This window comes from Nerophis lumbriciformis, linkage group LG29, assembly GCF_033978685.3.
Source record: "Nerophis lumbriciformis linkage group LG29, RoL_Nlum_v2.1, whole genome shotgun sequence".
NCBI classification, from domain to species: domain Eukaryota; kingdom Metazoa; phylum Chordata; class Actinopteri; order Syngnathiformes; family Syngnathidae; genus Nerophis; species Nerophis lumbriciformis.
The window spans coordinates 6,612,407-6,627,500 of record NC_084576.2 but is presented as its reverse complement, the minus strand read 5'-3'; the positions used below and the strand labels follow the sequence as shown (position 1 = coordinate 6,627,500).

General features: G+C 39.5%; 1 protein-coding gene across 1 annotated transcript in view; it reads left to right on the top strand.

Moving 5' to 3' along the window:
• Nucleotides 1–13,555, top strand: part of dnaaf9 (dynein axonemal assembly factor 9) — an 82,183-nt gene extending 68,628 nt beyond the window's left edge. The window contains exons 34-37 of the mRNA XM_061925135.1: nt 1,952–2,142; nt 2,205–2,270; nt 2,543–2,636; nt 10,592–13,555. Coding sequence (XP_061781119.1) covers nt 1,952–2,142; nt 2,205–2,270; nt 2,543–2,636; nt 10,592–10,698 — 458 coding nt within the window. The 3' untranslated portion in view covers nt 10,699–13,555. The remainder of the gene's footprint in view (nt 1–1,951; nt 2,143–2,204; nt 2,271–2,542; nt 2,637–10,591) is intronic.
• The last annotated feature ends 1,539 nt before the right edge of the window (nt 13,556–15,094 follow it).

The following is a 15,094-nucleotide window of genomic DNA, read 5'->3' as shown; positions in this document are numbered from 1 at the left end:
TATGTATATATATATGTATGTATATGTATGTATATATATATATATGTATGTATATGTATATATATATATATATATATATATGTATGTATATGTATATATATATGTATATTCCTAGTTCGTGAACCCGTTCTCAAACAATGGCAATAAAAACTATTCTGATTCTGATATATATATATATATACATATATATATATATATATATATATATATATATATATATATATATATCAATTCATACTGTAACAATCTGCTGATGGCAGTGTTAATTTTGTTGACTAAATATGTTTGTTTTAATTATCGTTAACAGTGTTAATTTTAACATCAGTCTTTAATTTAATTTTAGTCGTAGTCTTTTGACAAAAATGTATTTTAGTTTTAGTCATATTTTAGTCAACTAAATTGATTGAGCTTTAGTCTAGGTTTCATCATAAGCCGTTGTCAGTCCACTGCTGGACGAAAGCCTCAGCATGTTTCTGCCATAGTGAACGATCTCTAGCTGCTCCCTTCCACTGCACTGTTCCCCAATATTTGTCTATTTCATCTCGCCATCTCACTCTTTGTCTTCCTCTATTTCTGCTCCCATCCATGGGTCTCCATGATGTCCATGGTCTAGGTTTAGTCAAGTAAATTCCTCAGCATTTTAGTCAACGAAAATTACAGCAAATTTTCTCTCAACTGAAATATAAAGGTATAAAGAATCGAGCGATTTTGAAGTTGTCTTGAAACCACTTTTATTAAGGTTATTGCAGAACATCTCAATAATTATATTCAAAAGACCTCTTTTAGTCTTGGGAAAATAGTTTGTTGACGATAACTAAGTCAAACCTTTTTAGTCAACAAAATTAACAGTGTCTGGTGGTAATGTTTTATGATCGTGTGATTTTGATTTTATGTTAATTTTTCCCATTTTTCACAAACACGCCGACCGTGCCTGAATGCGGATTTTGGGAGAATGAGGAAGTGTTGTTGTGTGTCTGGGGAAACAAATAGACGAAAGTGTTTGGGCGGGAGGGAAAACCTGTTGGAATTGTGCCATTTGGTAGCTTAAGTTTGGCAATAAGAGTTCAAAAAAGCGTCCGACTTTGTGCGACTTCTTTTGGAGGCTACAATACATTGTATTACTTTAATTGGATTTTACATTTAAAAAAAACTAATTTTCAAAGTGTGGCGCCTAAGATATTGCCGTGGCGGTACGCCACATTAAGGGGAAATCCTGTACACATAAAAAGGAAGTTGCAGAGGGAAAAGACGAAGCGACTGCAACAAAGTACTCACAATCGTATAAGGAGCAATCAGGCCAAAAAAGGATTTACGCTGAGAAACTGGCGTTAGCAGGAGGCGAGCTTAGCAAGTACAATCATCTATCACTAGACTGACAGGCAGGAGGGCTTAAGAAGGCCAAGTTGCAACTGCCTTCAGGTGTGTGGCCTGTGGCTCTGGTCCAGAACATCAAGAGATGTACTAAAACACAGAACAAACAGGCGGCAGCAGAACTGCTGCAAGGCAACACATCATATTTTTTCTTTCTAGTTAGCCCTTTTTACACATTTATGCTATTGTACACACCTGCTGTTTATATTATTTACTGCATCCTTTTTCCTTCCTAAATTATGTGTCTTATTTCCCACACGCTGTTGCTGTCAAAGCAAATGTCAGTCCTCAGTTTCTACTCACGTTCATGTTGTGTGAAGGTGCTTCCATTCCCTATGTGTACATTACCCAGAGGAATGGTTCATTCACTTTACGTTCTGTTACTGAGCTGTTTTACTTTATTCTTCCTTGTGTTAGAATGCTTGCGCCACTCGTGAGGTCTTTGAGCCATTTTGTGATCACTGGGGTCGCGTGGGTGTCGTGCTATTAACGCCTCGGCGGCGGCAGGTGTCTTTCTAGGTGTGAAGTTTTTGTGTTTGCTTGCGAGATTCACCTGTTCATCCATCTGTGGGCCCTCTAGACTCTCAGCACATGATGGACGTGAGCTACAACACTGTGAGCGGCAACCTCATTATCATCCCGGAGCAGGGCGTCGACCCCTTGATCCAGAGGGGCGTTCAAAGGAGCGACGCCTCCTGTTTCTTGATCTTTGATGGGGTCGGCCTGGCTGAGAACGGACTCAAGGACTGGCTCAGACTGTGCACCAAGCAGGTATCTACGTTTACTGCCGCATACAATGTACATTAGTATATTCACAGAGTATGTACAATCAGAAACAGACCAAGAAGCCTAAAAAGACCGAAGAAACTCTTTCACCGCAGGAAATCAAGAACATTCATGTGAGTATTTTGAGATTCTTTTAAACTGTGTCTACAAAGTAGCTGGACTTGTAATTCACCCAAATGTGTCTTTTGTCAAATAGAGACGTATGCTCCTTTAGGAGAGCAGCCAGTTAACGATTGTGTTATTGCTGTGGTCCTCTTCTTCTGAAAAAAACACTTTCTATCTGAAAAAAACACTGAACTATACTTTCAGGAATGTCAGTTGCTTTTGTGGTATAAACGAGCTACACCTGGTCTAGAAACATATTATGTATTACCTATTCATACAGATGAGCAGACATTTGGACCCATTACCACCAGGATTCTTCTACAACGGCTATCACTATGTGGGCATCTTTGGAGAGAAAAGCAACTGCCATCCCAGTATCCTTTGCCAGTCGCATCATCTCAGCTAAAAGTCCCTGGGAACGTCTTGTTAGCTGCTAAACAGGCTTAAAAATCAGATTCAAAGAGAGGAGTTACAACTCCGGATTCCTATGCCAAAACCTTTCCCACTGACGCTTATTGAAAAATTAAAGAGTGTGAGGATGTTCAAGTCATTAAACGAGCTAATATCACCACAATGTGAGTCAAGAGAAGAAAAAACATTTAAAAAAACAAATCTCAACTTTCTTGAAAGTGATTATACTTCTACTTTTAACTACCGGATTTTTCAGCCTATAAGGCGCACTTAAAATCCTTTCATTTTTTCAAAAATCAAGAGTGCGCCTTATAGCCGGTGCGCCTAATGTACGGAATAATTCTGGTTGTGCTTACCGACCTCAAAGAAATTTTATTTGGTACATGGTGTAATGAGAAGTGTGACCAGTAGATGGTAGTCACACATAAGAGGTACATGTAGACTGCAATATGATGCCAGTAAACAACACCAAAACTTTAAATGTTTCATTGAAAATAAAGAACATAACACACGGCGCTCAAAAATCTGTCAAAATGTTTTAGTATGACTTTGAAGCCACACCGCTTGATGGGATTGTCGGCCCATTACGGCTACCATAGTCAGAGATACAAGTATTACTATGGTGTGTGTGTAAAGACCGCAAATTGGCACCCATTAGCAGACATATTATCTGGCGTTTTGTTTCACAATATTATGCAAAACCAACTTTTCTTACCTTCTGGGACCTGCTGATGTGTATTTAAGATCTGCATAAGTCCTGAAAATTTGCACACGTAGTCCGTACCGATGCCTTAGTCGATAAGCTTCTTCTTTTTCTCTATCTTCTTGTTTAAGTTCAAGTTAAGTTGTGGGGCATTCATAGTGTAAAGTTCTAACTTATATCTTCCTATGGAAGCGCTAAAATATACAAGTGTAGTGGGTTTACATAATTCACCCACGGAACTTTAGCTATTAAAGAGTTTCCTTCGGACAGTTTTTCACGAGGCACATTTCCGGCGTTGTTGCACTAGTGAGCCACGGATGAGGAGATGCTGCTCCGTTGTTGATTTAAAGAATGTCTGAATGTCATTAAAACAGTTAGCTCCATCTTTTGACACTTCTTCAACTCCCGTCCTTGCACGCTACACCGTTACAACAAAGATAACGGAAAAAGGACGCTGTCGAAGGTGAGCCACGTAAATAAGACCGCCCACAAAACGGCGCATCCTGAAGCGACCCGTTCATCGGCAGTGCGCCTTATAATCCGGTGCGCCTTATGGTCCAGAAAATACGGTACTATAATTATTCCAGCAACTAGTTCGCCTTTCAAGACTTAAAAAACTTACCAAGTCTTGCGATCTCATGAGCATGGTGAAAATTGTACAAATCATGACAAGATACACGAAAAGCATGAAGATCACAAAGGAAGTCTTTTATTACTGTGGTTGATGTGCACACTGGACGGGTCGTTGCAAGGGGGGAAGAGACCAGAAGTCTTAACAATGAGACCAGTACTCATTTCGTTATCACTGTCCATTTCATAGGAGCACATCCTCATGTTCAAAGACGCCATCTTAATCCTTCATAATAATTACGGCGTGAGAGCAGCTTGGACCTGGCATACAACCAATGTTGGTTTGCCTCTCCAATTTATGAACATTTTACAAAGACTAATTTCACTTTTCTTTTTACTTTCCTTTTCTTTGACGCACTGCCATCAAACGAATCAGCCTCATGCTCGGAAGACATGCAGGGAAAAAGGCTACCTCAAAAGAACAAAACATTGTCCTTCCTCCAGTATAGTGACGCATGACTACACATTGTCTTGCCACGTGCATTTACCTTAACTAGTTTTCTTTTTGTACAGTATTAATCATTTATGGCAGTGTGTAGCAGTGGCGGGTGCTGGTCTTATTTATACATGAATTCTACCCTCCGATCCTTTTCAAGAAACTGATCTGTGACCCTATTGTACCGATTAGTTGTCTTTTCGGGACTTGACCAGTGTACTATCAAGTACAGTCTTCAATAACATCATAAAAAGACGATATATTCGTTGCTGGTTGTTTTTGACAAAGAAAAAGTCATTAGGAGGATTGTAAAAATCTCCAGATCAACTCGGAACAACAGAATGGAACTCGAAAAGATCCCTGATTCGCTTATTTTCCTGTCAATCAAAAAGGAATTCATACGTCCAATGGGTGGGACCAAACCGAGCATGTATCCAATGACTGTCTAGTTTGCTGCAGTTGAAGAACCCACTCTATGCTTTCCATATGAAGTCTTTGGCCATTGTTTAATTCTCTGTGACGTATGCCTGGGTGATATGGCCTAAAAATAAAATCAGTTTTTTTCACAAAAAATATGTTTTTCGATTTTTTTCCCAACTTTTTTAAGAAACCATTAAATACAAATGACAGAAAACTAGTTTTTTGTTTATTTGATCAAAATCGAGTAGATTGAAATGACACGGAATACACTGCATCTTACTCTTAGCAAAATTATCATTTGAATATTGCTGTTCTTTTTAGACCAGATATAATTTGTACTTTTTATGCAATAACTTTCATAGAACTAAATTAAGGGCTTCCTCTGGAAAGCATTACTTCTGTTCACAAAAAGTGTTTCATTGCACATTGCATTCAATTAAATAATTATCTCCAACATTTGAGATTAATAAAGTGCAAACTTAAAACGTCTGTCTGTAAATACTTCTGTTAATAAAAATGTAGTATTGTACATTGTATGCAAATAAGAAAAACATTGAGAGGACTGTAATTTGTTTCAATAAGTGGATAAAGGCAGGCTTTTTCATTCACACATCTTGGCGGTGTGCAGAGCGACTGCTTTAGTGATCGTTCTCCACTGTGCTTCTTTCTCGTCATACGTGGTATCATCATACATACCTGGTGTAAATGTTTCACTGCGGTAGGCAGATTTTTAGCCCCTAGTTTGTTTATTGTTGCGGTCTTGATCGCCTCGTAAACAGTTATATTTCCCACACTCAACTGGAGGCTTTGGTTTGTGGTGCAGGAATGGGTTTGTTGTGCTGCTACCTTTTTAAAGTAAACTTTGCAGCGTGCAGTCATTTCTTCCACGCCTGTTACCGTAAAACTAAAGTACTGACAACACTTTTCTTCAAAACAAAATGTCTCGCTCTCGTTAGCGTTAACATTAGCCATATTTTGCGACAGTAGGTGTGCCGCTAAGGAAGTAAGGTAAGGGGCACAGTGCACGCTACGGAAGCTTATATATATATATATATATATATATATATTTTTATATATATATATATATATATACAGGTAAAAGCCAATAAATTAGAATATTTTGAAAAACTTGATTTATTTCAGTAATTGCATTCAAAAGGTGTAACTTGTACATTATATTTATTCATTGCACACAGACTGATGCATTCAAATGTTTATTTCATTTAATTTTGATGATTTGAAGTGGCAACAAATGAAAATCCAAAATTCCGTGTGTCACAAAATTAGAATATTACTTAAGGCTAATACAAAAAAGGGATTTTTAGAAATGTTGGCCAACTGAAAAGTATGAAAATGAAAAATATGAGCATGTACAATACTCAATACTTGGTTGGAGCTCCTTTTGCCTCAATTACTGCGTTATTGCGGCGTGGCATGGAGTCGATGAGTTTCTGGCACTGCTCAGGTGTATGAGAGCCCAGGTTGCTCTGATAGTGGCCTTCAACTCTTCTGCGTTTTTGGGTCTGGCATTCTGCATCTTCCTTTTCACAATACCCCACAGATTTTCTATGGGGCTAAGGTCAGGGGAGTTGGCGGGCCAATTTAGAACAGAAATACCATGGTCCGTAAACCAGGCACGGGTAGATTTTGCGCTGTGTGCAGGCGCCAAGTCCTGTTGGAACTTGAAATCTCCATCTCCATAGAGCAGGTCAGCAGCAGGAAGCATGAAGTGCTCTAAAACTTGCTGGTAGACGGCTGCGTTGACCCTGGATCTCAGGAAACAGAGTGGACCGACACCAGCAGATGACATGGCACCCCAAACCATCACTGATGGTGGAAACTTTACACTAGACTTCAGGCAACGTGGATCCTGTGCCTCTCCTGTCTTCCTCCAGACTCTGGGACCTCGATTTCCAAAGGAAATGCAAAATTTGCTTTCGTCAGAAAACATGACTTTGGACCACTCAGCAGCAGTCCAGCTCTTTTTTTCCTTAGCCCAGGTGAGACGCTTTGCGCGCTGTTTCTTGGTCAACAGTGGCTTGACACGAGGTATGCGGCAGTTGAAACCCATGTCTTTCAAGCGTCTCTTGGTGGTGGATCTTGAAGCACTGACTCCAGCAGCTGTCCACTCCTTCTGAATCTCCCCCACATTTTTGAATGGGTTTTTTTTCACAATCTTGACCAGGGCGCCTTGATCCCTATCGCTTGTACACTTTTTCTGACCACAGTTTTTCCTTCCCTTTGCCTCTCCATTAATGTGTTTGGACACAGAGCTCTGAGAACAGCCAGCCTCTTCAGCAATAACCTTTTGTGTCTTTCCCTCCTTGTGCAATGTGTCGATGGTTGCCTTTTGGACAGCTGTCAAATCTGAAGTCTTCCCCATGTTTGTGTAGGCTTCAGAACTGGACTGAGAGACCATTTAAAGCCCTTTGCAGGTGTTTTGAGTTAATCAGCTGATTAGTTTGTGGCACCAGGTGTCTTCAAAATTTAACCCTTACACAATATTCTAATTTTGTGACACACGGAATTTTGGATTTTCATTTGTTGCCGCTTCAAATCATCAAAATTAAATGAAATAAACATTTGAATGCATCAGTCTGTGTGCAATGAATAAATATAATGTACAAGTTACACCTTTTGAATGCAATTACTGAAATAAATCAAGTTTTTCAAAATATTCTAATATACTGGCTTTTACCTGTGTGTGTGTGTGTATATATATATATATATATATATATATATATATATATATATATATATATATATATATATATATATATATTAGGGTTGTCCCGATACCAATATTTTGGTACCGGCACCGGTAACAAAATGTATTACTTTTCGATACTTTTCTAAATAAAGGGGACCACAAAAATGGCATTATTGGCTTTATTTTAACAAAAAATCTTACGGTGCATTAAAAATATGTTTCTTACTGCAACATATGAGACATCTTTTCTTTTATTAGTAAGTAGGCAAAAAAAGGCTCATAATTAGTCTGCTGACGTATGCGATAACATATTGTGCCATTTCTCATTCTAGTATTTTGTCAAAATTATGAAGGACAAGTGGTAGAAAATTAATTGTTAATCTACTTTTTCATTTACTGTTAATATCTTCTTACTTTCTCTTTTAACACGTTCTATCTACTCTTCTGTTAAAATGTAATAATCACTTATTCTTCTGTTGTTTGGATGCTTTACATTAGTTTTGGATGATACCACAAATTTAGGTATCGATCCGATACCAAGTAGTTACAGGATCATACATTGGTCATATTCAAAGACTTCATGTGTCCAGGGACGTATTTCCTTTGTTTATAAACATGAAATTAATTTTAAAAAAAACGAAAAAAGATTTTCCTTAAAAATATTGATGTAATCATAGAAGTATCAACGAGATACGCTATTTGACTTGGTATCATTACAGTGGATGTTAGGTGTAGCTCCACCCATGGTATTTGTTTACATTGTGACTCCGGTGAGCTATTGTATCCTTCTATGGTGTGTAGTGAAGCATGCTTAGCTATTCTTTGTCCTCCAGTGATAATGATGATTATAAGAAACTTACTTTATTCGTCACTATGGAAGCAAGGATTAGTGATTTAGAAGTAGCTAAAACACTGCAGATTGCGGCTGGACATTAAACGCTAGCTAGCTAACCATGTCTTAAAGCACCTCTTCCTGAGGGCGTTTCAGTGTTGTAAGTACTCCATGATTGTGCGTTGCCGAACATGCTCCTCCGCTTGTAAAACCAGCAATTTCACGACGTGACGACAACGCGCCGTCATGCCCATTAAAAAAATATATATACAGGTATATGTATATACAGGTAAAAGCCAGTAAATTAGAATATTTTGAAAAACTTGATTTATTTCAGTAATTGCATTCAAAAGGTGTAACTTGTACATTATATTTATTCATTGCACACAGACTGATGCATTCAAATGTTTATTTCATTTAATTTTGATGATTTGAAGTGGCAACAAATGAAAATCCAAAATTCCGTGTGTCACAAAATTAGAATATTACTTAAGGCTAATACAAAAAAGGGATTTTTAGAAATGTTGGCCAACTGAAAAGTATGAAAATGAAAAATATGAGCATGTACAATACTCAATACTTGGTTGGAGCTCCTTTTGCCTCAATTACTGCGTTAATGCGGCGTGGCATGGAGTCCATGAGTTTCTGGCACTGCTCAGGTGTTATGAGAGCCCAGGTTGCTCTGATAGTGGCCTTCAACTCTTCTGCGTTTTTGGGTCTGGCATTCTGCATCTTCCTTTTCACAATACCCCACAGATTTTCTATGGGGCTAAGGTCAGGGGAGTTGGCGGGCCAATTTAGAACAGAAATACCATGGTCCGTAAACCAGGCACGGGTAGATTTTGCGCTGTGTGCAGGCGCCAAGTCCTGTTGGAACTTGAAATCTCCATCTCCATAGAGCAGGTCAGCAGCAGGAAGCATGAAGTGATCTAAAACTTGCTGGTAGATGGCTGCGTTGACCCTGGATCTCAGGAAACAGAGTGGACCGACACCAGCAGATGACATGGCACCCCAAACCATCACTGATGGTGGAAACTTTACACTAGACTTCAGGCAACGTGGATCCTGTGCCTCTCCTGTCTTCCTCCAGACTCTGGGACCTCGATTTCCAAAGGAAATGCAAAATTTGCATGGTTGGGTGATGGTTTGGGGTGCCATGTCATCTGCTGGTGTTGGTCCACTCTGTTTCCTGAGATCCAGGGTCAACGCAGCCGTCTACCAGCAAGTTTTAGAGCACTTCATGCTTCCTGCTGCTGACCTGCTCTATGGAGATGGAGATTTCAAGTTCCAACAGGACTTGGCGCCTGCACACAGCGCAAAATCTACCCGTGCCTGGTTTACGGACCATGGTATTTCTGTTCTAAATTGGCCCGCCAACTCCCCTGACCTTAGCCCCATAGAAAATCTGTGGGGTATTGTGAAAAGGAAGATGCAGAATGCCAGACCCAAAAACGCAGAAGAGTTGAAGGCCACTATCAGAGCAACCTGGGCTCTCATAACACCTGAGCAGTGCCAGAAACTCATGGACTCCATGCCACGCCGCATTAACGCAGTAATTGAGGCAAAAGGAGCTCCAACCAAGTATTGAGTATTGTACATGCTCATATTTTTCATTTTCATACTTTTCAGTTGGCCAACATTTCTAAAAATCCCTTTTTTGTATTAGCCTTAAGTAATATTCTAATTTTGTGACACACGGAATTTTGGATTTTCATTTGTTGCCACTTCAAATCATCAAAATTAAATGAAATAAACATTTGAATGCATCAGTCTGTGTGCAATGAATAAATATAATGTACAAGTTACACCTTTTGAATGCAATTACTGAAATAAATCAAGTTTTTCAAAATATTCTAATTTACTGGCTTTTACCTGTATATAAAAATATACAAATTTGTTTAGCCCAATGCTAAATATATCAAGCAAGTCAAAAAGTTTGGACACCCCTGTTTTATGTCAAGCTAGCTTTAGCTTAACTTCACTTCCAGTCTTAGGGCAATTGGGAATGTGTCTTTCTTTTGTTTTCTGGTGTAATGTCTGTGTGTTTAGTTTTGCTTGTAGCATTTCTTGAAAATTCACTCGGGCAGCACTTTGAGCAGCCCTGTCCAATGCTAATAATGTGTAATGTCTTGTTCAACTGTTAAAGGCCATGCAGCTGTTGCCTCCTTGACGCCGCTCTCTCTGCAGACATGAATGAGTTCATCAAGGAGTACGTGGCCGAGGCCAACAAAGACATCGAGCTGTACAACCGCCAGCTGGAGCTGCAGGTGCAACCGGACCTGTTTGATCCTTGAAGGCGAGCCGCTTGTCAGTCCGCGCTATCCGTCCGTCTTAATTTAACGCCTTGGGGAGGGGAGGAGTCAAAGAGGGCACAGGGGTCACTGAACACTTCACTCCAAATCCTTTCTTTCTGGTGCCTAATGCAGGCACGCTTTGGATAAGTTGTGACGTGTGTTTGCAGCATGAAAGTAGACCACTACTCCACCAGCTTCACAACCTCGCACAATCTAAGGGAATTTCCATTCCAATTTCCGACAACTCTCCTGCAGCTTGCGCCTTTGTGTTTATCGCAATTGGCAAGTTAATGCCTCTATTTCTGGCCCGGCATGGATAGCCGTGTGATTACGCTGGGCTCCCCGGTGGGGTTTCTCAAGAATTGTCGTCACCCTATCCACAGAGCACCTGTCTGCTGGTCTGCGTGTTGCGCTCAGCCGCCAAGATGTAAACACAGCACAATCTGTGTGGTGTTGAGGCAACAACGCTACACGCCAGCCCCGTGCTTTATTTTAAGACTTCCCGCCGCGAATCTAATGAAAGTGCAATTAAGCAAACGTGCGTCCCCGCAGCGTCGCTTTAGAACAGCTGAGGCCGGTGTTTTGTGTCCACCAGAATCTTCTCCTCTGTTACCAGGAAGAAAGCAGACTCTAGAGATAGATGCAAGCTAAGCCTCACTGCATGTGACAACATTGGTCGTCTCCATTTGTTTCACATTCCTGTATTTTATCTAGACAGAGCAAAACTTGTTCTCTGTTCCTATACACAGCAATACAAACAGGAACTAGGGTAAAGGTTAAAGGCCTAAACATTTAGAGGGTCCTTGTTTTCATCTAAAACAGGGCCAGAATTGTAGAAAAACTTTTTTTTTTTGCTGTCTAATCACTGAGACGTTCTATGTTGCTGCTAAAGCGCTACACCGTTCACCTGATTACAAAACAACCGTGCTGTCACTGCAAAAACATCACTGATTGAGGTAAATGCTTTTTAATTACTTAAAAACATTTTTTTTTTAATATAACCCCTCGAGCATTTTGGGGAAAACACCATTTCAAACATAGTGTTATAGCACAATGTGTGATAGAAGACATCAATTTAAAACGGACTGGACAGAAATGCAGCACATTTCAATTTGGCTTTTGACCCCAGCTACCGAGTGTTTAAAATAACGTGTTTTCGTCACATACAAAGTACAGACTAATGCTGCTTTCAGGACGACTGGGGATGTCGGAAATTTTCCACAAGCAGAGGTCTAAACACAAAACATATTGGTCAAATGTCAGCAACAAACATGGCTGACGGCCAGTATAAGCTAGCATCTGTAAATGTCAGCAATCCTGACAATAAAACTACCGGTAATATGTTTTCTGTATTTTAAGTAAAACCAAATATTGGTTTTACTTATATATATATAATATATTTTTTTCAAGCCAATACCGATAACTTCCTGCTTCTCAAGACAGATGCCGATAACCGATAACTTATATGTGTGTATATATATTAAGTGGTTTTTTTTTTTTTAAATGTAGATTTAACTGTGGGGTTTGTGAACACCAAAGTTTGGATGTATACCGAGTACCAGCATTTTTTGGTTCCGGTTCCGAATTAGGTCGGTCAATGAGGACCGTGAAAATTGTGGACTAACGATACTGCTCTGGGTATTTTTTGCTCTGGCTGACTGACGTAATTATGACACGCTGTCACATTCAGTTCAGCTGCCACTGCTACACTATACAATTAGCTTTGAATAATGACAAATAAGGAAGCAACACCACACAAAAGTTTGTAACAACAATATTTCCTCCCAAAAGTTCCTCAAAGTCATGCACGCTGTATCAGTTTGAAGTGAATACACTTTACTCACGACGAGTCATGACCGCGTTTTATCATCCGTCCTCCTAGCGATTCATTAATCCACAGGCCAATATTAATCCACTCAAAAAAGTGAAAAATTGAGGTTTAATATAATAATCCATAAAGTTGCTTCGAAGCAAGATAGCATCCGCTGTGACTGACAAGTCTCTGGTTGCCGCGCGTTTGCGTGTCATTAAAACACATCTTCCTGAAATGTGTTTTAGTTCATTCTGTCTCTTGACTACAAACTGGACGATCGAGCATTACACTTGCTCAGTGAGTGTTTTTATTCATATAATACACACACATACATCGGTAGCTGTCAACACTCCGGCTTTGGGTACGTCACTCAAATATGTCTGTTTGCAACATAAACACAAATAACAATTCCTATTGTTACAATATGCACACCAACATAACATGCTTATTGATTTAATAATATATGTGATATATCATGTAAAAGGTCTGTTCTTTGCACATGAATGCCATATATAAATATTATTTGCAGCTGAGTGTAATTGTAATGAATAGAAACAGAGTGATGGATCTGTGTGGTCTTTACAATATGATATAACTGCATTTCACCTTGCACTCCACACATAGTTGACTTCTTTAAGACTTAAAAAAACAGGTGTTGATTATATACTTCCCTACTCTGATATGTTACAGTACATCATGTTGGAGGTGTTGTGGTTTAATATTTGCTAGTCTAAATGCTAATTGAAATGCATTTTTTCACATCTTTACTTCCACAAATTACATGTAGTACCGATAAACACTGGTATCGATAAGGGTATCGTACTGATAAAATCTTAATGATATACAAGAAAGACTCAATCAAAGGTGGATCTGACAAACCGTACCTGTAGATTTGTCCTGACAAAAGCCAGTGACTTCAACGATAGTAAAGGGCTGGTCGTCCAGCGCCATAATTTCCATGATGAAATCGAAGATCGCTATTGCCGTCAGGTCGTCACCGGTAAATGTTTTGCACTTTTCAAACACTGCAGCAATAAGAACTAGTCTAGTTTGTAACAGCTTCTGTAGCAGTAAGCATCTTCATACGCTATCAACACACTGTCATAGCAATGCCTGCGTGTAGGGTGGCCGATAAGGTTTGATGTGTTGAAACGCGAAATCTTCACTGAATGTGCACAGAACATTTGGTGCAAACAGCAGGCGAAATGTATTCATCTGAAACAGTGAAGACGTTACATAAGATCGACGCCATGTTTGTTTCCACTGTGAGCTCAGGGGAAGTTTAGGACAGGTTTACAGCATGGCATGTAGGAGAAAAGGTAGTGCTTAATTTTCTCACCCTAACCCACCCAGAGCACAGTACGGGTAATCTCCCCTTTTTGGAGCGTTTTGTTTTGTAACTGTTTTATCAGTGTGACGTCAGAATTCCTCATATCGGCCTGTTAATTCCTTGTCCAACATTTATCGTGAACCCCTACAAAAAACCTAATATAGAGATGATATAGTAATGCATCTATACCAGGGGTGTTCAAACATGCAATTTGTATTGTTTGTGTTATAGTTTCTAATACATTTATTAATCATTATTAGGGCCAATAAAAAACGAGCTAAGGGACCAAAAATGGCCCTCGGGTTGGACTTTGGACATCCCTGATGTAAACAATAGGTCAGTTTTATTTGTGCTCATTTCCAGCAGAAGTTACCTAACGGCTTTATGAACATATAGCAAGTCTAGAAGTACGATCCTCATACATTCAAAAGAAACTCTGAAGAAGAAACCTTGAACAGAACCCAGGCTCTATGAGGCGGCCGTCAGAAAGAGAAAAGTCAGTACAGATCAAAGTTCTTTCTCAATACTACACCAAAAAGATAGATTCCTAACTAGTTTGCTGGAATGCAGCATGAGCTCGGCATTCGTGTTAGAGACCCGCTGTCTGTCGGAAAGAAAACAATGAACATGACTTCTTCTAAGACAAATCAAACAGTCCAGTTGCGATCGATTGAACGCCCTGAGAATGCATTGACCTGGATGAATGAGAACATCTATAGACAATGAATATTACAGTGTTTTCTCTTCAGGTCGACAGGCCAAAAGTGATAAAAGCTATTTCCCCCCCCCCGTGTGTGTCTCTGTGCAGATTTATATAATCCTCACTCTCAAGCCATATCATCCAACGCTAGATGTGCCACTGTCTTTTCCAATAACGGAATGCTTAGAATAGCAACAAAGTAAGCCTCTAATGTGTTCCTCTTAGCCAGCGTAAAAGGGTCAACGGTCACTACTTCTAGTAACTTTTACAAGTGTAATTGTACCTGATGTGTGGACATGCATTGTTTCTACTGCATTGCTCTCATCAGCTCTTTAAGGACTAAGAAAAAGTGTGTAACCGTGCTTCAAAATGAGACTGTGTTTTATTGAGAAAACAAAACAAAACAGTGCATCTGTGCATGGCTCTTTTAGATTGACAGATTAACAGTAGGATTACGGTGGCAGGATTAAATGTAACTGAAATCCTTTGTATACCAAAAATGCTAGCGAAAGCAAAGCCTGGTGGTCGCTCCATACGCCCTCTACACCGTCCC